This window comes from Carassius auratus, chromosome 14 (assembly GCF_003368295.1).
Source record: "Carassius auratus strain Wakin chromosome 14, ASM336829v1, whole genome shotgun sequence".
Classification (NCBI taxonomy): Eukaryota; Metazoa; Chordata; class Actinopteri; order Cypriniformes; family Cyprinidae; genus Carassius; species Carassius auratus.
This window is the reverse complement of record NC_039256.1, coordinates 31,641,692-31,667,539: the sequence shown is the minus strand read 5'-3', so window position 1 is coordinate 31,667,539 and position 25,848 is coordinate 31,641,692. Positions and strand designations below refer to the sequence as shown.

Below are 25,848 nucleotides of genomic sequence, written 5' to 3'. Positions count from 1 at the left end.
TGAACCGAATGTAGAAAGGAAACTGTTCAAATAACCACAACATTAACAACAACCTCGAAGTAAAAGCGTGAAGTTTATCTGTTAATCAGACGCACTAAAGAGTTTGTTGCTACAGCAAACAGACGTTGGGTGTGTTTTCTTTCAGAATCATTATTTGCTGATGGAGAGAAAAAGTTAAATATTATAGCATTTCATTTGATGAGAAGTTTCGCACTGTTACAGAAGTGATCTCACACTCATAGAAGCCTAATATTGACAAAGACATTTATCCCTGCAGCTAATCTGAATAAAAAGCAGAATGAACTGCTGAAACATTAAGACAGTAAACAAATAAAATGTAAGAATGATGCAATGCTAATTGACATATCATTTATTACAGTACAGAAACTGTAAAGTACATTTCCTACCTAATTCTGTGCAGAAAATTTAAATAATTTTTTATAGTTTATAAAACAACCCTAAAATTGCAATTAGGAAAGAAAAGTAGATTACAAATGATTGATTATTGTCCAGCAATGTATTTGTTTTCTTACAGCAAATTCAAAGTAAGAAATAAGAATTCCTCGTTAAAAAAATTAAAATAAAATGATAATAAAACATACATACATAGGCCGACATACAATTATTGTATTTGACATTTCTGTCACTTGTGAAATGATGCCTACACCCCTAAAAAATGTTAGATAATATTTTTAAAGATCTTTTTTTATGTTGTCTTTCTTGTCATTGATTTCTACATATGCCATAGTGAAAGTGACGTGACATTCAGCCAAGTATGGTGACCCATACTCAGAATTTGTGCTATGCATTTAACCCATCCAAAGTGTGTGCGCACACACACACACGCACACGCACACCCGGAGCAGTGGGCAGCCATTTATGCTGCGGCGCCCAGGGAGCAGTTGGGGGTTCGATGCCTTGCTCAAGGGCATCTAAGTCGTGGTATTGAAGGTGGAGAGAGAACTGTACATGCACTCCCCCCACCCACAATTCCTGCCGGCCCGGGACTCGAACTCACAACCTTTCGATTGGTAGTCCGACTCTCTAACCAGGGCCGTTTGAAGGAATTTGGGGGCCCCAAGCAAAATGGACATAGAGGCCCCCCGACAAACAATGAAGTTGATGGTGTAGCTGGGAAATAATTGAAACAAAAATCTGAAATTACCTGTGAAGTACGTTTTACCATTTCACTGTTAGCATATTGAAAGAGGTCACTATTACCAGCTCAGGGGTGCGTTAAATGAAGTTTCCTTTCCTAAGTTTCCTTTTTTAGATTTTTTTTTTTTAAATGCATAGAATGCAATGCATACATAAAAAAAAAAAACATTTAATTATTAATAATTGTTTCTCTGTCTGTACTTGTACTTTGAGCAATGACAATAAAGTTGACAGATGAATTAAGTTTTTGTTAAGAGCAGTTCTGTAGATGTTGTTCATGTGTTCACATCCTTATTTAGTGCGACATCAGACGCGAGACTGAAATCACCGCGAGCGTCACGCACGCTTCAGTGCGTCTTCAAGGAAGACACTCGTTGTGTGTGTGTGTGTGTGTGACTGACAGACTGTTCCTGCTTAATATTTACAGATATTAGTCCGTATCGTGGTTTGATGTAAGCGCAATGACCTATTTTTAATTTATTCATTCAAAATTTGGCAAATTACGTGTCATTCTGCGTTAAACTGTAAATTCCGTTTTTATGACTGGATTCCGCGATTCTTGCAATCGAAACACGCCACGACGTTCTCTTTATGTTTGCCTGAGCCCTCAAATCAAAACACTGCTGACTCCTTGCAGTCTGCGATTTCTGATCTGCGTTTTCCTTATCCCGTTAAAAAAAAAAAAAAAAAAACATATTACAGTAACCATATTCCTTCCGTTCGAAAAAAAGAAAAAGCAGAGATCACTTGACTTGGTTGGCTGGCTGCTTTCAGCGACTACTGAGAGGGGCCCCCTTGAGGGGATCCCGATAACAGTGTCATTACATGTTACTGCATTGACGATCAAAGGGGCAGTGTCGTTGCATTTTATTCTTAACCAGTCGTTGTCTTGGGGCCCCAGGTCAGCTCGGTGCCAATGCCACACACACTCATGCATCCCCATACCATGAGAGATGCAGGCTTCTGAACTGAGCGCTGATAACAACCTGGGTTGTCTTGTCCTCTTTAGTCTGGATGACAATGCATCCCAGTTTTCCAAAAAGAACTTCAAATTTTGATTAATCTGACCACAGAACAGTTTTCCACCTTGCCTGCGCTTCTAGATCATGTTTAGATATGGCTTCTTTTTTGACCTATAGAGTTTTAGCTCAATGTGAATGGCACGGTGGATTGTGTTCACAGACAATGTTTTCTGGAAGTATTCCTGAGCTCATGTTGTTGCCCATGTTGTGATCTCCATTACAATTGGCTAATCAACGACTTGCTAATGACCTGAATGAGTTTTATTGTAGATTTGAAGCCCCCAACACCCATTCTGACCATCTCCCTACACATCCACTAACACCTCCTGCAATCCCCCTCTCCATACCTCCTGCTCTTCAAATCTGTGAAGATGATGTGCACCAGGTCTTCAAGAAGAACAAAAGAAGAAAAGCACCAGGCCCAGATGGCGTTACACCAGCCTGTCTGAAAATCTGTGCTGACCAGCTGGCCTCCATCTTTCACAGATCTTCAACAGATCCCTGGAGTTGTGTGAAGTGCCTTCCTGCTTCAAACGCTCCACCATCATCCCCATCCCAAAGAAACCCAAGATAGCAGAACTTAATGACTACAGACCTGTGGCTCTAACGTCTGTCGTCCTGAGGTTGTTTGAAAAACTGGTTCTGGCTTATCTGAAGGACATCACTGGACCCCCTCCTTGCTTACCGAGCAAACAGGTCCGTGGATGATGCAATCAATATGGGATTGCACTTCATCCTGCAACATCTGGACAAAACAGGGACTTATGTGAGGATCCTGTTTGTGGACTTTAGTTTGGCTTTCAACACCATCACCCCAACAGCCCTTCAGACCAAACTGACCCAGCTCTCTGTTCCTATCTCTATCTGTCAGTGGATCAACAGCTTTCTGACAGATAAGCAACAGTTAGTGAGACTGGGGAAATTCGTGTCAAACAGCCAACACTGGCGCCCCTCAGGGATGTGTTCTCTCCCCTCTGCTCTTCTCCCTGTACACCAATGACTGCACGTCTAAAGACCCCTCTGTCAAGCTCCTGAAGTTTGCAGACGACACTACAGTCATCAGCCTCATCCAGGACGGTGATGAGTCTGCTTACAGACAAGAGGTTGAGCAGCTGGCTGTAGGGATGGGTATCGTTAAGGTTTTAACGGTATTACTACTCTTACCGATACTGCTTAACGGTCCGGTACTTTAACGGTATTCTTATCGGTACTTTGTGTTGTGTTAGGCAGTTGAAAACTTTGCATTTCTCTATCTGCACATAATGCACTTTTGAAAGATGCTTTGACAGATTGCTTGTGTTTCCTGACCTTACATGCAAAAATTTTGTTGCACTTATGACAACCACTGCATCAACTCTAGTGAAGTATAACCACACTTTGCAACGTTTTTCTGTCTCCGCCATCGTCACTCTTTGTATTAAGCAGGAGTTTTTGTACTGTAAGGTGCCGTTTGCATATCACGTCTAAAAACGCGTGGAAAACGCTAGGCACGCCGCTTTCTGATTTTTTCCCCAAAGCCTTCGGGCACCTGCACTCCTGAGGAGTCTGCCGTTGCTAAGCAACCATGACCTGCTCTCTGCATGAAGACGCAGAAATTTCAGCAATGGATGAATGGATTTGCAGCACTAACAACTCGTTGCAGTAGCACTGCTACTAAATTAATTAAAAAATCCACATACAGCTATCAGCTGTTCCTTCATCTTGGCTGAGCTTCAACGTTGTTACGGAAAAGGTGAGGAAGTTACATGACCTGCGGTGCGCTTGCAGCATTCTGAAAAGTTTAGATGTTTTTTACTCGATGCGGTGAGGACACGCCTGGAAAAAACGAGTTTATCGGACCGCGTGCGTGTCGCTTCCATTATGAGCGCACATACCGTGCACATACATTTGCAAATAACGAACTTGAGCGAGCTAGAAGACGCGACATGTGAACAGCCCTTTCGCGTGTGTGTGCGCCGCGATCGTTCTTGTTGTGTGTGGGTGTGACAGACAGCCTCCGCGGCACGCATGAGAGATCTCTTAGATCTCACAGACAAACGTCTTAATAATATCGCAAATTAGAAATGTTTGGTAAGATAAAATGTGCAAGATAACATCATTAAGCAAATCTCTTCGCCATCGTCACTCTTTATGTCAGACACAGACGAGGACACAGAGGATTCAGTGAAATAGTATTTAATTTAAATCAGAGGTTTCAGACACATGTGAATCTTGACACGTGGAAGACACAGAGATAATACAACTTTCCTTTAGGTGAATGGTGATACAGATGGCGACTCAGACGAAGACGATGGGAACAGGAATACTGATGAGGATGAAGAGGGTAAGGCAGATCAGGTAGGTAGACAAATGGCGTTCAGGTTAGTGAGGAGATCGGTGCAAGACCAGACACTGGGTGATGGTGACTGATGGCTTTATATGTGGCACTGGTGATGATGCACAGGTGTTTAGAATTCTGGTGATTGGGGACGAGTGGGTGTGGCGTAAGTGTCCGATTCTGGAAGTGTAGAAGGTGTGGCTGTGACAGTACCCCCTCCTCCACGGGCGGCTCCTGACGGCTGGGATCTTGTACGACGACGGGGTCTACCTCGGCTGCGGGAAGCGGGGCGGTCTGGATGGTCTCGGTGAAAGTCAGTGAGAAGGCTGGGGTCCAGGATGTCGTTACGATTAACCCAGCAACGCTCCTCCGGGCCGTAGTTCTCCCAGTCTACAAGGTACTCCAATTGAGGACCCCGTCGTCGAGAGTCGAGGATAGCTCTAACCCGGAAGATGTCTTCTTCGATGGCTGGAGGAGGAGGTACGGCATCATCACCAGGCTCTGTGGATGGAGGAGACAAAGGTTCAGTGAAGGGTTTGAGGAGTGAAACATGGAATGAAGGTGAGATACGGTACTGTGCGGGTAGCTGGAGTCTATAGGTCACTTCGTTCAGTTGCCGTTCAATTGTGAATGGTCCGATGTATCGGGGACTCAGCTTACGGCAGGGCAGCCGGAGGCGGATGTCCCTCGTCGAGAGCCAGACTCGCTGTCCAGGTTGGTATTGCGGCGTAGGTCTTCGACGAGCGTCCGCTTGCTCCTTATGCCTCCGCACTGCCCGCTGGAGATGCACGTGAGCCGAGTCCCAGACCCTCTCGCTCTGTCGGAACCAGTGATCTACCGCTGGGACCTCCGAGGGCTCACCTGACCATGGGAAGAGTGGAGGCTGGTATCCGAGGACACATTGGAAGGGGGTGAGCCCGGTGGTGGATTGCTGGAGGGAGTTCTGAGCGTATTCGGCCCAGGGTAGGTACTGGCTCCAACAGTCCTGGTTACGGTGGCAGTATATCCTCAGGAACCTCCCAAGCTCCTGTATCTTACGCTCCGTCTGGCCGTTGGTCTGTGGATGGTATCCTGAAGAGAGGCTGACGGACACCCCTAGAAGACGGAAGAAAGCAGACCGGACTCTGGAGATGAATTGGGGACCTCTGTCGGAGACGATGTCCTCTGGAATGCCAAAGTGACGGAATACATTGTGGAATAGTGCCTCTGCCGCTTCAAACGCAGTGGGAAGCCCTTTGAGAGGGATGAGTTTACATGACTTCGAAAACTTGTCGACCACTACCAGCACACAGGTGTAGCCTTGAGAAAGAGGGAGGTCAGTCATGAAATCTATACCAATATGGGTCCATGGACGTTCAGGAATGGGCAGAGGCACCAGTTTACCCTCCGGGAGCCTTCTAGGGGTGTCTGCTATGGCGCAGACGGAGCATCCCTTGAGGTAGCGGACAGTATCCAGAGCCATCGATGGCCACCAGTAACGCTGTTGAAGGAGCGAGAGGGTCCGCCTCCTGCCTGGATGTCCAGATCCCGGAGAGGTATGAGCTAAGTCCAGGAGGGTAATCCGATGTTGAGGAGGGACGAAGAGTTTCCCTTCTGGACCTCCCGGCGGAGCAGGGTGTTGAAGGTTTTCTTGTTCAATCAGATGATCAATATTCCATTGGATAGGACTTACAATCATGGCTGGAGGGAGGATTGGTTCCGGAGATTCGGGTTCAGGATCTGCTTGATGAAGACGGGAGAGGGCATCGGCTCTACTGTTCTGGGAGCCAGGGCGATAAGTGACCTTAAAGTTGAATCTCGTGAAGAACAAGGCCCATCTAGCTTGGCGATGATTCAGTCTCTTAGCTTCACGGAGGTATTCCAGGTTCTGGTGGTCTGTTACTACCTCGAAAGGGAACTGGGCTCCCTCCAGCCAATGACGCCATTCTTCCAGAGCCAGCTTGATGGCCAGTAGTTCACGGTTACCAATGTCATAATTCTGCTCCGCCGGGGATAGCTTCTTCGAGAAGAAGGCGCATGGATGGAGTCTTGGAGGATCCCCCTGCCACTGGGATAGGACTGCTCCGACCCCGGTTGATGAGGCGTCCACTTCCACGATGAACTGTTGGTTGGGATCAGGGTGGACTAGGATCGGAGCAGTCTTGAAGGCCTGCTTGAGTAGGTGGAAAGCTTCAGTGGCCTCGGGGTTCCAGGACAGAGACTTGGGCCGGTTCCGGAGGAGAGAAGTTAGAGGGGAGCTGAGTAAACTGTAATCTTTGATGAATCTTCTATATAAGTTGGCAAAGCCCAGGAAGCGTTGGAGTTCTTTAATGGAACCAGGTTGAGGCCAGTGTGTGATGGCGTCCACCTTCCCCTGGTCCATCTTCACGCCTCGTGGGTCGATGATGTATCCCAGGAACTGGACTGAGGGCGTGTGGAACTCACATTTTTCAGACTTGAGGTATAGTTGGTGTTCCCGGAGTTTTCGGAGTACGAGTGTGACATGTTGGATGTGTTCCTCCTTGGATGTGGAGTAAATGAGGATGTCGTCGATGTAGACAATTACGAACTGGTTAAGGTATTCTCTGAAGACTTCATTCATATAATTTTGGAAGACGGATGGACTGTTGGATAACCCATACGGCATGACCCTGTATTCATAGTGCCCGGAAGGAGTGATGAAAGCAGTCTTCCACTTGTCCCCCTTCCAGATGCGGATCAGGTTGTAGGCGCTCCTCAAGTCCAGTTTAGTGAAGATTTTGGCTCCGCGTAGTTATTCTAACGCCGCTGGGACCAGGGGAAGAGGATAGCTGAATTTGATGGTTTGAGAGTTGAGATGGCGATAGTCGATACACGGCCTCAAGCCTCCGTCGTTCTTGGCCACGAAGAAAAAGCTGGAAGCGGCAGGGGAAGTAGATGGTCGGATGAACTCCTGAGTGAGGGCTTCCTGTATGTACTCCTCCATGGCCTTCTGCTCCGGGATGGACAGTGGATAGACTCGTCCTTTAGGAAGGGTTGCTCCAGGCAGGAGGTCAATGGCGCAGTCCCATGGCCTATGAGGTGAAAGTTTCGTTGCCAACCGCTTACTGAACACATCCTGGAACGCCCGATATTCAGGAGGGATGATATGATCTACCTTAGTGTCGGGGCTTTCCACTGATGTGGACTGGACCGGTAGGGATGACTTCTTTATGGAAGGAATGACCTTGGGAATTTTAGCTGGGGGAGTGATGCAGGTAAGATGACAGGACTGTCCCCATTTCAGGATCTCACCAGTGGGCCAATGGATGTGAGGTTGATGTTGATTAAGCCAGGGGCGTCCCAGGATGATGTCTGCAGTGGATTCCTCCAGCACCATAAACGTGATGTCTTCCTCGTGCAGGAGTCCCACGCAGAGGATGATTGTGGGGGAGAAATAGTAGACACGACCTTTGCCCAGCAGCTTTCCCTGTATCATCGTTATTTTGAGTTCGACGGGGCTTCGATGATGTTTGGCACTTAGATGAGTTAATGTTTGCCGGTTGATGAAGTTCCCCGCCGAACCGGAGTCGATGAGGGCTTGTACTGAAACAGAAGAATGGAGATGTCTTAGAGTAAACCAGGTTTTAGTCAGAGGAGCAGTTAGAGGCGGTATATGGATGGTACTCACCGCTGGGCGTGGAGGCCATACTGGACAGGATGGTAAGAGGTGTCCATCTCCCCCACAATAGAGACACAGCCCGGTGTTAATCCTCCACTGACGTTCCGATGTGGATAGGTGGTTAGAATCCACTTGCATGGCCTCAGGTGCTGGAGGAGCGACAGATGGTATAGCGGGCGGAGGAAGTACAGCGGGAGTTAGCTGATGACAGGCAGTGAGTCTCTGGGCAACTCTAATGGATTTCTGGATTAGACACTCAAGTCCCAGTGAGTCTTCATATACCACAATCAAACCTTGTATTTTGTCGCACAATCCGTGGCGATATGTTGTAATTAAGGCAGTTTCATTCTTATGTAAGCGAGTGTACAGAAGCGTACGACATAATCACTCACGGATTCATCTCTCTGTTGGCGAATTTTAAATAATTGATCATGGACAGATAATGCCGAAGTTTGTTGACCAAAGACGGATTTTAGCTGAGAACAGAAATTAGTGACTGATCCAATGGCAGGTGAGTTCGTGTCCCAGAGAGATTGAGCCCATTGGAGAGCTTTACCTGAGAGCAGGTTGATGATGAATGCGACTCGACTGCGTTCAGTGGTGAATAAATGAGCGTTGGATTCCATGTAGAGGGAACACTGTAGTAGGAACCCGCTGCAATCCTCCGCCGTGCCGCTGTATGTCGCAGGTTTGGCCATGGGACTCGCAGGGGCAACTGAAGAAGTGACCGGAGGTGTAGCGGTGATAGAACTGTTGACAGCCGGTGAGGAAAGTTGAGTTTGTTGCATTAGTGAGGACCGTACAGCGTGAACCAGTTCAGTGAAGGGATCCGCGGTGCGGTCCTCGCCTGTATCTGAAGAGCTCTGCATGAGGTCTGGTCTTCTGTCAGACACAGACGAGGACACAGAGGATTCAGTGAAATAGCATTTAATTTAAATCAGAGGTTTCAGACACAGGTGAATCTTGACACGTGGAAGACACAGAGATAATACAACTTTCCTTTAGGTGAATGGTGATACAGATGGCGACTCAGACGAAGACGATGGGAACAGGAATACTGATGAGGATGAAGAGGGTAAGGCAGATCAGGTAGGTAGACAAATGGCGTTCAGGTTAGTGAGGAGATCGGTGCAAGACCAGACACTGGGTGATGGTGACTGATGGCTTTATATGTGGCACTGGTGATGATGCACAGGTGTTTAGAATTCTGGTGATTGGGGACGAGTGGGTGTGGCGTAAGTGTCCGATTCTGGAAGTTTAGAAGGTGTGGCTGTGACACTTTATTACTAAGCGGGAGTTTTCATACTGTTATGTCTGTGCGTGTGCCGCGCTCGTTGCGTGTGTGTGTGTGTGTGACTGACAGACAGTCTCCGCGGCGCGCATGAGCGATCTCGCAGATCTCACAGACAAACGTCTTAATATGATCGCACATTAGAAATGTTTGGTGAGATAAAATGTGCACGATAACATTATTAAGCAAAAATACATAGTACATTATTATTTTCCCATCCAGTACCGAAAGCAGAACCGGTACCATCAGATCTTACTGATACTAATGTCTTTCATAATTTAGCAGTTAACCCAGTTTAATACCAGGTTTCGGTATCCATCCCTAGCTGGCTGTCTGGTGCAGTCTCAACAACCTGGAGATGAACACGCTCAAAACAGTGGAGATGATCGTGGACTTTAGGAGAAACCCCCCTGCACTCCCCCCACTCACCATCATGAACAGCACTGTGACTGCAGTGGATTCATTCAGATTCCTGGGCACCACCATCTCTCAAGACCTGAAGTGGGACAATCACATTGACCCCATTGTGAAAAAGGCCCAGCAAAGGTTGAACTTCCTTCGCCAGCTGATGAAGTTTAACCTGCCACAGGAGCTGCTGAAACAGTTCTACTCGGCCGTCATTGAGTCTGTCCTCTGTACTTCAGTAACTGTCTGGTTTGGTTCAGCAACAAAATCAGACATCAGAAGACTATAGAGAACTGTTCGGACTGCTGAAAGGATTATTGGTGCTCCCCTGCCCACCCTTCAAGAACTGTATACATCCAGAGTGAGGAAAAGGGCTCAGAATATCACTTTGAACCCCCTCACATCCAAGTTACCCCATCTTTGAACTTTTGCCATCTGGCCGGCACCTCAGAGCCGATGTCACTAAAATAAATGCCTTGTATGCGCAAGCATACTTGGCAATAAAGCTCTTTCTGATTCTGATTCAGTATTATTCCTGTATGTGATGCAGTGCCGTCTAAGGGCCCGAAGATCATGGGCATCCAGTTTGTTTTTCCGGCCTTTACCCTTACACACAGAGATTGTTCCAGATTCTCTGAATCTTTGGATGATATTATTCACTGTAGATGATGATAAATTCAAACTCTTTGCAATTTTTCTCTGAGAAACTCCTTTCTGACATTGCTCCACTATTTTTCGTCGCAGCATTGCGGGAATTGGTGATCCTCTGCCCATCTTGACTTCTGAGAGACACTGCCACTCTGAGAGGCTCTTTTTATGATAAGTTACAAATTGGTCCTCCAGCTGTTCCTTATATGTACATTTAACTTTTACTGACTCTTTTTGCTGCCTCTCCCAAATTTTTTGGAATGTGTAGCTCTCATGAAATCCCAAATGAGCCAGTAGTTGACATGACATTTCAAAATGTCTCACTTTCAACATTTGATGTGTTATCTATATTCTATTGTAAATAAAATATAAGTTTATGAGATTTGTAAATTATTAAATTTCTTTTTTACTCACAATTTGTTCTTTTGTACAACTTTTTTGGAATCGGGTTTGTAAAACACATATCCTTAATGTAGTTTCAATGATCAATTAAGTTAAAATAAATCAGATTAAGCTCATTTCAATTCTGTTTTTCTGAATGAAATGAGATCAGATTGCTGTGAAAGAGTGTAGTTGTAGTTTTCTCCTGCAGGTGGCGCTCTCTACATCAGCAGCTCTGAGCAGCTACAAACTCAACGAGTCCCATGAGTCTCTGCTCCAGTCAACAGAAGATCACAATCCTCTCTTCATTCACATGTGAACTGACTAGAACTGAGTCAAACAGCAGCACACACTCAATACACACAGCTGCATGTAGAGCTGATTCTGCTTTACTCTCAATCAAACTGTCCAGAGCATTTCATTAATGCAGGAAAGACACTGTTTTAATTTATCTGAAACAGAATCTGTGATGTAATTGTATTACTAGTCGTTTTACTGCACTCAGAAAAAAATCCTGTCCACTTGTTGCTTCTAAGACAAGATTGAGTTGCACTTTTTTAATGTTCCTGATACTAGTTCTTTCTTTCTCTTAGTTTCTCTTGTTTCAGTATTAAAGTGCAAACTAACAGCATGTGTCTTCCCCCAGAAGAAGAAACTTCCTCTTTCCTCAGTGAAGCGGTCAGATGTTTCCTCGTGTGTCAGTCGAGTGTGAGTCTCGCCGTGAAGACGCTTGTCTTGATGAGAGCCAGAACACAGACGATCTGAAGCAGCGTCACACTCTTCTGCTGGGATTGAGTTCTTCTGAAACTGGACTTTAGAGAAATGATGCTCATCTTTGGACTGATGCTGCTGCAAACTGCTGCATGTGAGTCACTTTCACATCAGACTCTTATGATGCTGATCAATCAGATCAATCTCTGACATAAAAACATTTGAGTTAAAATTACATTAAGAGTCTGTAGAGATCTAGTCACAGTGTTTTCTGAGCTTCTGAAACAGTTTGTATCAGTGGAGTATTATAAAATGTGAGAGCAAGTGAGCGTTTAAACACTTAAAACAATGTTAATAAAGAGAGAACTGTCACAGTGTAATAGGATTCAGAAAAAAGTACAGGACAAAGAACAATTCTACATTATAAAAATGTCACATTAACATGCATTCAGTGATTTAGAAAATAAAACTATGCAGACTGAGAAAGCATGAGTCTCATTTGAATAAAATGAAAAGTAAGATGAATGAGAGAATAAAGACATTGTTGAGACATTCCAGTGTTCAACTGACATTTTTAATTAAAGTAAATGTTTGATTATAACAGATATTTTCTATAACACTCTAATTTGAGTTAAATCTGTGCAGTGACAGGATTATGTTCAGTGTCCAGTTAATTATAACAGCATTAAAGGGATAGTTCACCCAAAAAATAAAAATCGTTCATTAATTGTTCACCGTCATGTCGTTCCAAACCCATAAGACCTTCCTATGTTTCACAATGTGTGTGCATGATTTTCCTGCATGTAAATGTCTTTTCAAGTCTACGACTTACATTATCACTGGTGTCAAAAGTATTCAGATTCATTACTCAAGTAGAAGTAAAGATGCTAGGGTTTAAAAGGACTTTTGTAGAAGTTGAAGTATCAACTCAAGCTTTTTCCTATGTAAGGAAAGAAAATGCCATTAAGAACAAAAGCTTAGGCCGCACCACAGGGGCCTATTTTGCACTACCCCACCTCCTCAAAAAAACATTTTTCTAAAGGCCATAATGACTATAATGTTATATTAAAATGTTCATGTTTAAAAAATTGGGATGCACTAGGCTACCTGTTTCAGCAACATATATGCCCATTGAAAATGAACGCACTTTAGTACAATGCAAATACATTAACGAACTAGAGATATGATGACTAGTTGCCTATAATTATTGGTATGGTGCAAAAAGGCATGTCATTAATTACCTTTAATGGAATGTAAATGTACATCCAAGCTTAGCTGCAGGAATCTGCGAGGGCAATGATCAAGAACATTGGTGCAGGCTTTTACTCTTGTATCGTTGTCTATTTACAATAAACATCATAGTGCTGTCAAAATTAATTATTAATCTAATTGATTAATCAAAAATTCAAATGAAAAATAACTCATAATCCTGATACCTTCTTGATTGATAGCTTCCTGTATTCGGTACATACGTCTGCTGTGTTCAGTGTGGGGGGGGTAACGAGTTACAAAATTGGTAAAGCCTATCACAACATTGTCAATCGCAAACGCTAATTTATTCAAACGTCTCGCTACCGAACTACCTACAGAAGATTAATAACTTTTAAGTAGGGTCCAGTGCCATTTCGATACTTTTAAAATGGTACCGGTGCCTGAACTGATACTTTAAAAAGTAGAGCCACAAAAAAAAAAACTATGGATAACATTAAAGAACATTACAAATATTTAAAATAAATCCATAGCTTTCACCTTGGATGCCCTCATTTGCCAAGTTGTGCTTCCCTTAATCTAAGGCTAATAAATGTATTTCACAATCTGGGTCATTATTTAATACAAAACCACACATGATGTTTCTACTGTATCTCTGTCACTCACTCTGATATTTAGTTAAGATGAGTGCTGTCTGTCACTGTTTTAAATCAGTCCTGTGAATTGCTGTATGCTTATTCTTTATAAAGTAGCAACAATCTTGTTTTTAAAATACAGTACTGTGCAAAAGTCTTAGGCACATTAGTATTTTCACCCCAAAAAGGGTTTTAAGCAAGTTATTTATATCTTTTGCTGTAGTGTGTCAAAAGGAAATATCAGTTTGCCATTAATTTTAATAATAATCTAGAGCGATTTTGAATGCACAAGCAGTCTGACAACGGCAAAATGAATGTTTGGAAATGTAAACTGAAATTTCATACTGACACACTACAGCAAAATATATAAATAACTGGCCGAACACCATTCTTTTAAGTGAAAATACTAATCTGCTGAAGACTTTTGCACAGTAGTGTATGTATAAAGTATGTATGATTAAATTAAGTATATTTAAATAAGTGTAATTAAAGTATGCCTTCATATGTGTTAAGGGCTCGATTTTCGCTGGAGGAAACACCCTTTAGTGTTGAGCGGTGACAAGCAAAAACTTAACAGTAGATGAGAAACCGACTGCTCCCTCGTGAACTTTTGTAAACTGTATTTATGACAAAGAACTGCACAGATACAGATATTCTAACAATCTGTCGATAAACACACACCTTGTGTCCTCTGTTTCTGTTTGAGTCCGCTCGCTGCAGATTGAAGAGCGCGCTGAAAGATGGAGAGGAGACCGGTCTGACGTCGGTTTCATATGAAATTTAAGGGGACTGACTCTGAGGCGATCGCGAATTTGTGTACAGTTTATGGAGCTAAATGATACAGCACCTCTAAAAAAGCTTGGGAACACCTATGCTTCTTGTGTAGGCCTACATTTTGGAGAACCAGGACAAACATTTCAATCAATCGCTCAGGCATTTAAGATGCACTGAAATATGCGGCCTTATTCGGTTTGGTGCATAGCCTACCGGTTCCATACCCAACCATAATTTAAAGAAATATATTTTTTGACAAACGAACCCAACACTGGCTATGTCTTTGCAGGAGTGTGATGTGAACAAACAAACCAATAGGGTGTCGCAATGGTATATATAACCTATTTTTAAAATGTAAGTATAAAGTATAGATACTTGCGTGAAAATGTAAGGAGAAATAAAAAGTCGGCTGAAAAATAATTACTCAATTATAGTATAGATACCCAAAATTTCTACTTAAGTAAGTATTTGTACTTCCTTACTTGACACCTCTGTAAATTATTAACTGAAAGTAAAATGCTCACAGTTGTAGATTTATGTTACTATGACTGGTCTATATATTTTCTAAGCAGATCCAAACAAACAGTCAGTATATATCCCAGTGTAACCGTGTGCTCCTTCTCTCCTGTTATCTGAGGGAAGTCTCCGTCTGTATTATGTAACTGATTACACAAGAATGACCCTCACTGGACGCCTGCATGTAAAAGTTTAAAGTAGAGATGAAATGGTTCTGACAATGAGCATTATTGAGATGAACTGAGATCAGATCAAGAGTCTGTCTGATGTGTTTCTGCAGATGAACTTTAATTCTGTCAATGTTTGTGTAATTTGTGTCTGATTTTAATTCATGATGTCCTAATAATGTTGGAACATTTTTGTGTTTTGTTCTTCAGGTCTGGATCGGTTCTGCTGGTTTGGTCAGTCTGATCCCTGTTACACAGCTCTGGGACACAAACTCAATCTGATGATGGTGCAGGACGCTAGTAAATATGATCTGAAGATAAAAAAGAGAATAAACAACACAGCAGATGATCCAGTTTGTAGAGTAAAGAATGGCAGGATGAGGGAGACTGAATGTGATCTTTATAATAACAGACCTGAAGTGACAGTCATTAATGGGTCTGTGATAATAAACCGTGTGATCAGAACAGATTCAGGGAATTACAGATTAACACTCGAGAGCTCAGACGGCACAGAAACATCTCGAGATCTTCAAGTGATTGTTGAAGGTACAGAAACTCTCTCATCAGACTCATTACAATCTCATGTTCTCCAAAGATCTCTCTCTCATGCAAATGAATCAGATGAATCTCTGTGAAGGTTTTTATTGCAGTTCATTATTAAATATCTGGAAGAATTCACTCAGCAGCATCTTCTCTTTCTTTACACTGAGTCTGAGACTATTTTAAGAATGAAATACCAGCGTGTTGCTAACTGTGTACTGCATACTGCTTTTAAAAAATGACGTGAAAGCATTTCAGACAGTTATTTGCTTCATTGTTGTCACATGACTGACTTACACTATCATATCAGATATAAATTTAGTTTAGAAATGTTTTGACTGACTCATTTACATAATATCAAGAAATAGTCATGTGACTGTGATGTGTCCCTCCCTCCAGCTCCTATTGGCTCAGTGAATGTGTCAGTTAACTGCTCCTCCAGTGGGGTGATGAGGGTGTTCTGCTCCTCTGATGGAGATCAGCTCCTCTACAGCTGGACTCTGAATGGAGATCCACTGAAGGATGGAAACAGCAGCATTGATCTGGATGAAGGAACTGAGGGAAACATCAGCTGCAGCGTGAAGAACCACGTCAGTCACGCACAGAAGACCATTAGACTCAAACCCTGTCCTGGTGAGATTTTAATATATGAATGTCAATGTATTTACTAAACAAAAGCCTCAAGAGTGAAGCAGAATGACACAAAACCTGTCAGGAACACGTCAAAGTCATGTTTAACCCCCAAATTAGCAGAAACTCTGAAGCATATTTCGATGGATCGTGATGTTTTTAACTCATGTAGGACTCTTTAAAAACGATTTTGAATGAAGTGACAACAGATTAAGGCTGGATTTAGATTTTTAAAAATGAAAAGTAAATTTAAAAAAAAAAAATTTTTATTTTATTTGTTGAAATATATAGTTTATTTATTTATTCACCTTTTATATTTTTCACATGTTTTTCATCTTTAGCTGGCAAGGTACTCAATAAATAATAATAATAATTAAAAAAAAACTTTTTAATCTGATAAATTAAATGAGAACTATTACAAACATTAATTTTAAAATTTAAAAATTTAAAAACATGTCCACTCCCTAAATTTTATTTACTGTAATGGTTTACAAGTTTAGCTTTTTCTTTTCTTTTCTTTTTTTTTTTCTTTTGGTAATTGCAGTTGTTTACAGAAATGATTGTTATTTGATTGTTATTGATATATTTTTACTTGTAATATGTAATATGATCATTTAATCTGTATAGTTTGAAGACAGACAGTTGTTTGTTTATAAAAAAATTATAGACGTATGTTTTATGTGCTGCTACTGCTAAGATGAGTAATTGTATTTTTACAATTACTCATCTTAGTAGTAGCAGCACATAAAACATACGTCTACATATCTATAACCATATCTTCACATATTCTTTGAAACATATGTGCAATTACTCTTGTATATTAACTGAACCATATTCCAAACAGATATCTTTCATGAAAAAAATTCTGGAAAAGCCTTACTCAACTGACATGTTTTATAATCATAGAAAAAAAGCAGGGTATGTGATACAGTACTTGATTATCTTGTAAAAATATGCCAACAGTGGTTAATGTAATTTAACCTTTGTAACAGCCATGATAACTTTCTATGCACGTCACTAACATTATTTCGAAGTGGATGGTGAAGTACTGATCTGGAAGTGTTTTTAGGTGTTTCTCAGATACACTTGACCATAACATTGGGCAATTCTCAAGCTGTGATGAAACTAATGACTGCAATACATCTTTATAAAACTACGTACAGGATAAATGCAGAATATTTCCACCACTATAGTGCTTATTATATAATCTATATGTTCAGACTAGGGGTGCGTTTCCCAAAACCATAGTTGCTAACTAAGTTAATGCGATGCAATTTCCTATTGCCAACCAACTAAGTTGCTAACAGGTTAGCAACGATGGTTTTGGGAAACGCACCCTAGGACAACATTTTGACAAGTTTCACTGCAACTTTCAATTTTCAAATTCAATTTCAATTTTCAATACAATTTTCCTGCAGTTTTGCTTTTGATTTTGAACTGATATGTGATGTTTTCTTTACTGGTTTCATGAAATTCAGACAAGAAAATTATCTAAACTGGACAGTTAATTCTTCAAAATGAATAATGCAGTGATTTATATTAAGAGAGAAAGCAGCTGATTCTGTGCTGATGTTTTATTTCAGAGCCAACTACTGCAGCTGTGACCTCTAGTGCGACCTCTAGTGTGACCTCTAGTTTGACCTCTGAAGTGACCAGCAGCTCACAGACATCAGAAAATGGTACAAGTTTCTCATCGGCTGGTACGAATATCACCACGGATGTCATTTCAAGCCCTAAAGAGAGATTTAAGTGTGAGTGTTGAGCTACAATAAATGCAATCAATTACAAATAAATCCACAAATAACAATGACGTTGATAAAGACTCTAGCTAATTTGATTTTGTACTTATTAACTGTGCTGTTAAATTGCATTTAGTTGCTACAGTTGTTTTTTCGTGTTCCAGTTGGTGTAAATGAGCTGTTCGAGGCAGTTTTGGAGTTTGATTTAAATGACCTTGTGTTTTGCTTCCATAGATTTGCTCTATCTGATTGCTTTGGGCTGCGCTGCTGTGATCCTGATTCTGCTGTTCATCATCGTATGTTGCGTTTACAAGAAAAAACAGCAAAAGTCGATAACAGGTCAGTCAAAAATTTAAAATATGTGGTTCGTACTAAATTATGAAGGTTAGTCAAATGTTGGAATATTCAATGCAAGCTGACATCACAGAGCCAAACACATGGATTATTATGCCTTAAAATGCTGAGACGATTTTTAGCTTATAGGATTCATCAAGATCTCCTTGGACTTTATATTGGTAGCAGCAGTCAAACAGCTTCCAAATGCCAATTTGATATTTCATATCAACTCTTTTATCTGCTTAATTTGTCTTGAAGTGACGAGGGAATGGACAGCCACTGGTCAATTAACTTTTCAGTCAACTGTCCAAATACTATTGAGCCCCTGAAAATGGTGGTACTTTGCTTAAAATGGCTGTAAACCCTAAATGTTAATTGTCATATTTTTGTGGAACCTCTTAAAATGAAGCTAATCTCGATTCAAATCCATCGTAGTGGTGTATGAAGGTAAAAACACAAAAACTCAGACCCCAAACTCACAAAAACTTCTGGACCTGACTGTATGTATTGAGGTGATTTGTTTGGTGATTGCACTCCCTCGCCGACAGTTTCGAAGACAATTACACCAAAAGTAGAAACAGTACTGATGTTATGAAGATGATTGGAGACAGTTTTGGTGGAGATTTGACAAACTTTCTGCGTTCAAATTGGTTTAAATTGGCAGAAAGGCTTTAAACAATATTCTTCATGCATCATGAATGTAAAGAAAGAAAAATATTTAGTTTTAACCAGATTATTAGATTTAATAATGATTTTTGGCTATTTATGTTTTGGCTAGTAGTACTTAAGTATGATCACAGTTTGAATAGGAAGTTTCAAGTCATTTGGCCTCAGTCATGAAACATGAACATAATTATTTTTAATGTAAATTATTCATGAACCTGTTGTGATTCATGTACGTGTTTGTATTTTCACATTGTTCGTTGGTTTGAAAAATATACAGCAGCTTCCAACATGCCATGTTTAAGAATGACTGGAACTCATTAACACATGTTTAACGATGACATTTTTAATGGTTTAATGAAGCTTTTGTGAATTTTCGGGAAGATACTTTGAAATTATTCAGAATTTACTCATATACTTACACATTTTTAAGAGATCCAAAAAAAATCAAAGAGTAATGAATAACTTACCTCACTTTCTGTATTCTTTCCTTGCCTGTATCTCAACGCATTACATGCAAACAGTCTGATATTTTAAAAACTTTTGACCTGCATGGTCTGTTATAAAGCTAGTTTTAAAAGCAAATACTTAAATGATTGATATATGAGATTATAGTCGATCTGTTTCTAAAGCCAGTGTTTTCCCATCAGCCACTGCTGGAGATACGGAGCTTATATACACTGATATCTCTCCTGGGAAAAAGGATGAAAAGAAGAAAACAGGTAAGAAACTCAATGAAGCTCAGAGATCTACTTTAGGCTACTCTGTAAAACAACATGGTCTCAGTCATTGAATTAGGTCAAGGTCAGTTTATTTATATAGCACATTTAAAATCAGCTAGTGTATGCCAAAGTGCTGTACATATACAAACGAAGTAAATATCGCGATTTAAGAGATTAAAAGAAATGACTCAAAACACAATCAATACAAAAACACATTAACAAACACAGACATACATTTCATCCAAATGCCAAGGATTACAGATATGTCTTAGTCACGTTACTGCCTAAATCTGAAGGTCATTCAGTCACTATTACTAATTGGAAACAAAATCCTTCTAGCTAATTTAACGTTGCAAATTAGCATGATGTTGCTTTTTCATGACTAAAAGAAAAGATTATGTAAAAACTAGATTTCCATCTTTTAAAATCACTTAGTTTAAAAAAGTTTGAAAGCTGTTTATTAGATTAAGATAATGTTTGAAACACTAAGACGGTGTCTGGTAAGTGGTCAAACCTTTTAGTCTCTTTTGCAGTTTATGCTTTTGCTCTGAATCCTTCAGTCAGTTTTTACTGTGTTTTTCCCCTTTTACACAAATAGAGAAGTGACTCAGAGAAACTGTCATCATTAGACTCTTTCTGCAGAATGGCGGAAAGACTTGCAGGGTTGACTAGTCAAGCTCAACCAATCGATGCTAGGGTAAAACTGCATCTAATTACCCATTCTGACAGAGAGTTCGATTTGTATTCATTACATTAATTCAAAAATGTTACTATTTTGATTTCAATGTTAAATTGTATTATTATTATATTTTAGAGCAGATCATAAGGTATTTTAAAGTCTCCTAATACTGTCCCCTACAACAGGTTTAAATGCATCTAAAGTCAGAAAACATAATTTTCTCAGAATATGCATTTAATTTTGGAGTAATTTGCCAATGATTTCGAAACGGTTAGTTCCAAGCAAGTTTGGAGCAAACCCCTCCCTTCCATAAGCCTACTCTGCTCTGATTGGTCAGCTGGCCAAGCCTGTTAGTTCTTGAGCCAGTTAGTCAGCGCTACCACTGACAAAGCGCTTTTACATCCGTTTCTTATAATAATGACATACAATTCAAAAACACTTATGCAAGCGAATCATCAATCATGCCCACAGCTAAAGTTTAGCTGCTAAACTGTGAACACTTAAAACAATAATGCTGGGTATGTTAGCCAAGTGCCATTCGTAGGTTCACAGCAAATTATCAGAACTACTTAAGTATGACAGTAATATCGTGCTGGAAACCTAAAGCTGCACTAGGGTAAACATCACATATTAGCACAAAAACTTGGTATTTTGAGCACTCAGTTGAAAATGTACAAATATTGTAACAGTCGTACTTATGGTGTGTTCACACCAAATGCGAGGCGAATAAGCCCATCCTGTCCCACGCTCTAGATAACTCGTGGGATGTTTTTCACCTCACTTGGTCTATGTTTTTATTCATGCAAGTGAGAGGAGAAACATCCTGTGAGTATAACCATGGTGAAGATAAATATGATCACTGTTTTGTATCTGTTGTGGAAGTCCCAAAATCACTGGAAGTCTACATTCACAGCACCATACAGAGGCAGAAACTCAGTGAAGTTGTATTATATATTCTCGGGGTGTCGCAAACAGCTACTGTACAATATGCTCCTCCATTGTCTGATTCAACCAGATGTACCAATAAGCTCTTTGCTGATTGGCTTGCACCAGAATGCATCAGGCGATTTTTCTGCTCAAGTTGAAATTTTTGAACTTGCGCAAAGACGCAATTGAGGCGTATATTTCACATTCACACCAAAAACGTTGCGCTTTTCGCATCATTGTCAAAATCGCTTTTGTTCGCTTCTCTGCATTGACTTTGTATGTAATCTACTCACACAAATAAATACATTTGCATTTGGTGTGCAAAGGCCATTACAGGTTGTGGTTTGGAGAGGCTTGTTAGTCCAAATAAAGAACATTAGAAGCCAACGAAGATAAAAGCCAAGCAGAGAAACAGTACTTGATAAAATGACATGCACACAACAAAAGGTCTGAATTGTGTCTCTGGAGGAGGCGTGGCTTCGGAGAGTGATTTGTACGGAGAGTGGGATCTTATGCGTTCAAAGCAAGCTTGCTATACTAACTTCCCCTAAATCACCTACCCTACCTTTAATTGTTACATTTGTTATTTAATCTTAATTTCAATGTAAAATCTGTAATTTAATGAAAAAAAACATCAGTCTGCCATTTTTAAAGGTTGTTAACAGTAGTTAAAGTATTTGGTCTTCAATTGTAAACTAAGACTTCTTTTGTCTTCTGTTGAAACTGCAGCATTAGAAACAAAGGTTTAGTGGTTTAGAAAATGAATCTTATTCAATTTAGTAACTAAGCGAATTAATCTGTAGAGTAGTTAGTAGTTTAATAGTGTTGGGTCAGTGATGAATGATTCGTTCATTGCGTCTGTCATGTTACTAAAGAACGAAAGCCTTGGGAAGTCAAATTATACTAGTGTTTATATTTTGCTCCAATATAATGATTTTCTAATTTAGAATATTATCAAAGATTGTATAAACATTTAACATTTTAACTCTGTGCGAATAAATGAAATGACACAAAGATTAATACATTTTATTGAATGAGAAAGGAACAGGAGAGTCGTAAACATGATCCGATCTTTTTAACTTGCACTGCATTGAGTCTTTGAGATCTTTCTCAGCTGTTGAAAAGCTTCATTTCTCAGTCAGCAGTTTGTGGTGAAGCTGCTATTTCTCCAGTAGACTAACGGTTACAGCTATTCAGTATGTGTGGAGATGTCCGGTAATGTCTTGTCATCGTTTTTCTTTTCTCACTGCAGAAACGCTCCCAGCTGGTGAAGAGGAATATGCCGCAGTGCGACCACAGACAAAGAGGAAGAAAAATGAGGAAGAGGAGGAGGTCCAGTATGGTGTAGTAACGTTCACTCCGAACCAATCAGTCGCTCCACAGCAGTCTTATGAGGAGTGTGTTTACGCGCAGGTACAAAGACGCTAGTTTCACAACAACTGCTTGCGTAAGATCGCACTTTACCCGGGAAACCAATTGCTTTTTACACTCATGTATGACTTTGGTTGTTTTAAGGGTTATACAAAGCACATATCTCTTTGCAACTGTAAATTAGTTTGTGTGACACGTAGCCTACTGATATTAACTATAGAGTGAGAGATGTTGAGTAAGCAAGAGAATGAAAAAAAGAGGAAACCAAATGCATTTTTTCTCAATCTATTGAGCTCTTCTGTTTTTAGCACTTCTCAATTTGCAGCTGCAACTTGGCAAGAAAACATTAAACGGGAGTCAACTTGTAATCATGAATATTGAGGAGGTCATAGAGTTGCTCAGTAATCACGAAAACAGCAGTTTGGTGATTTGGAATCAATAAAACATTTTTATCTCAAAAGTCACAGAAAACCTGAGCTTGCTAGATTGAGTTCTAGAGGATATAGAAGTTATGAAGAGTTTAACGGTGAAGGGTTACAAATATCTGCATTCGTCTGTCTGGAGTGAGTTGAAGCAGTCACATATTTCTGAGGTTTACAGCAGGGTCAGAAATTAACGTGGGATTGTGGCAAAAAGCCACCAGAATGAACAAAAATAAATTTCAATATAAAGTGGCAAAAATTGCAACAGCACAATTAAACAATCGATTACAGCTGTCGTGATTAAAGTGAAATGTGCGAATGAGCAAAGTGTCTAGTCGTGGAATTCTATTTTGATTCGAACACTCTTCATTTGATTGCTTTTTTCCCCTTTGAGCCTTGTAACAAATCACACATGTTTCCGTTGAGCTTAGGAATGCATCGGCCAATCAGATTAGTCAGCGCTGAGTTGTTGTTTCATTTGTGTGCCCACTTATTGAGTTATTTGCGCTGGTGAATTTCCTCATCATAAACAACACTTTGCAGAAATTATGTACATAAAAGATTCATTTTGTGGCTTCGGTGATACAAGTTTAAACATTCAACTGTTATTGGCAAAAGTTTCAAGTATTTTAATTGATTGAAGTAATTGGTTAAAATAAAGTATTTATCTTTGAATACAACACAGAAGCTATTATTAAGGTGGTGACAAAAATTATCCTCATGAATGTTTTCCTAAATGGAAAAGTTAACTTCTGACCTGGTTTACTGGTACTTCTGTTTAAAGAAAAATATTGCATTAATAATGTCTTAAATTTCATTCCTCTAATACTGGAAACGATCTGAGAAAGGCTTGATAATGTCTCAGGGTTTACACACAAAATTGCTTAAAGTACTGAAGTGTTGGTTGAAAGTAAATTGTATTTGTTTCTACTCGCTAAACTTGTCCAGGAAAAAAAAAAGATATATATATAAATGCACTCAAAACAGTTACAAAATTTGTATTAAATGTTTTATTTAATAATAATTAATTTATACTGTCATCCAGCTCTTTATGTTGTTTATATTGTTGGATATACATTGTAAACAAAACATTTATTTTTTTGAAAATTGTAAATGATACAAAGATTTTTTTTTCAACGTGAAAATTGTTTCTTCACCACTTTTTTCCAAATGACTGAGTGTATATGTGTGTGTTTGTAACTGTATTAATGCCATGCCTTGTATATAAAATCGTATTAGTATGTGCGCACACACGCACACACAACTATATATATATATATATATATATATATATATATATATATATATATATATATATATATATATATACACACACCTAAAGGATTATTAGGAACACCATACTAATACTGTGTTTGACCCCCTTTCACCTTCAGAAATGCCTTAATTCTGTGTGGCATTGATTCAACAAGGTGCTGTAAGCATTCTTTAGAGATGTTGGCCCATATTGATAGGATAGCATCTTGCAGTTGATGGAGATTTGTGGGATGCACATCCAGGGCAAGAAGCTCCCGTTCCACTACATCCCTAAGATGCTCTATTGGGTTGAGATCTGGTGACTGTGGGGGGCATTTTACTACAGTGAACTCATCGTCATGTTCAAGAAACCAATTTGAAATGATTCGAGCTTTGTGACATGGTGCATTATCCTGCAGGAAGTAGCCATCGGAGGATGGGTACATGGTGGTCATAAAGGGATGGACATGGTCAGAAACGATGCTCAGGTAGGCCGTGGCATTTAAATGATGCCCAATTGGCACTAAAGGGCCTAAAGTGTGCCAAGAAATCATCCCCCACACCATTACACCACCACGAGCAGCCTGCACAGTGGTAATAAGGCATGATGGATCCATGTTCTCATTCTGTTTACGCAAATTCTGACTCTACCATCTGAATGTCTCAACAGAAGTCGAGACTCATCAGATCAGGCAGCATTTTTCTTCAACGGTCCAATTTTGGTGAGCTCGTGCAAATTGTAGCCTCTTTTTCATATTTGTAGTGGAGATGAGTGGTACCCGGTGGGGTCTTCTGCTGTTGTAACCGTCTCAAGGTTGTGCGTGTTGTGGCTTCACAAATGCTTTGCTGCATACCTCGGTTGAAACAAGTGGTTATTTCAGTCAAAGTTGCTCTTCTATCAGCTTGAATCAGTCGGCCCATTCTCTTCTGAGCTCTAGCATCAACAAGGTATTTTCGTCTACAGGACTGCCGCATACTGGATGTGTTTCCCTTTTCACACCATTCTTTGTAAACCCTAGAAATGGCTATGCGTGAAAATCCCAGTAACTGAACAGATTGATACTCAGACCGGCCCAACAACCATGCCACGCTCAAAATTGCTTAAATCACCTTTCTTTCCCATTCTGACATTCAGTTTTGAGTTCGAGAGATTGTCTTGACCAGGACCACACCCCTAAATGCATTGAAGCAACTGCCATGAATCACATTGATTGTGGTTGATTAGATAATTGCATTAATGAGAAATTGAACAGGTGTTCCTGATCATCTTTAGGTGAGTGTGTGTGTATATATATATATATATACATATTAGTTTAGTCATAAAGTGGCACTATCTATTTGTGTTTGTGTGCATCCAGCTCTAATCTGCTAAATGCATTTTCTGTAAAGCTGTTTTGAAACTGTCTATTGTGAAAAAGGCTATATAATTAAATCAATCATTTATGCCAGTGATCTGAATGTCCCTCAATATTAATCTACACTGATCCATGTTTTCTGTTTTTCTGCTGCAGTGTTTTCAGTGTGTTAGAGTTCTGTTACATCACTTCCTTCAGCTCGAGTTGTGATGGTTATGAATGTAAGGTTGATTAAAACATTGTTTTCGCAAACACTGTTTATTAATGCTTAGTTTGATCCATTTTAACCTTTTGAAATAGAGAGTTGGGAAATCTTAGGGCAGAATGGGGTTGATTTCTTAAACATGGTTTCCTGGT

At 40.3% G+C, this 25,848-nt stretch overlaps 1 protein-coding gene across 2 annotated transcripts in view; it reads left to right on the top strand.

Annotated features, from left to right (window-relative positions):
* LOC113114333 (uncharacterized) overlaps positions 1–24,145 on the top strand; it is a 30,316-nt gene extending 6,171 nt beyond the window's left edge. The window contains exons 4-9 of one of the 2 annotated variants that reach the window (XM_026281245.1): positions 15,064–15,399; positions 15,793–16,026; positions 17,607–17,774; positions 17,997–18,101; positions 19,412–19,483; positions 22,342–24,145. In XM_026281245.1, the coding sequence (XP_026137030.1) occupies positions 15,064–15,399; positions 15,793–16,026; positions 17,607–17,774; positions 17,997–18,101; positions 19,412–19,483; positions 22,342–22,517 (1,091 nt within the window). In that variant the 3' untranslated portion in view covers positions 22,518–24,145. The remainder of the gene's footprint in view (positions 1–15,063; positions 15,400–15,792; positions 16,027–17,606; positions 17,775–17,996; positions 18,102–19,411; positions 19,484–22,341) is intronic. The other variant, XM_026281246.1, reaches the window with a different exon arrangement.
* Positions 24,146–25,848: the final 1,703 nt, after the last annotated feature.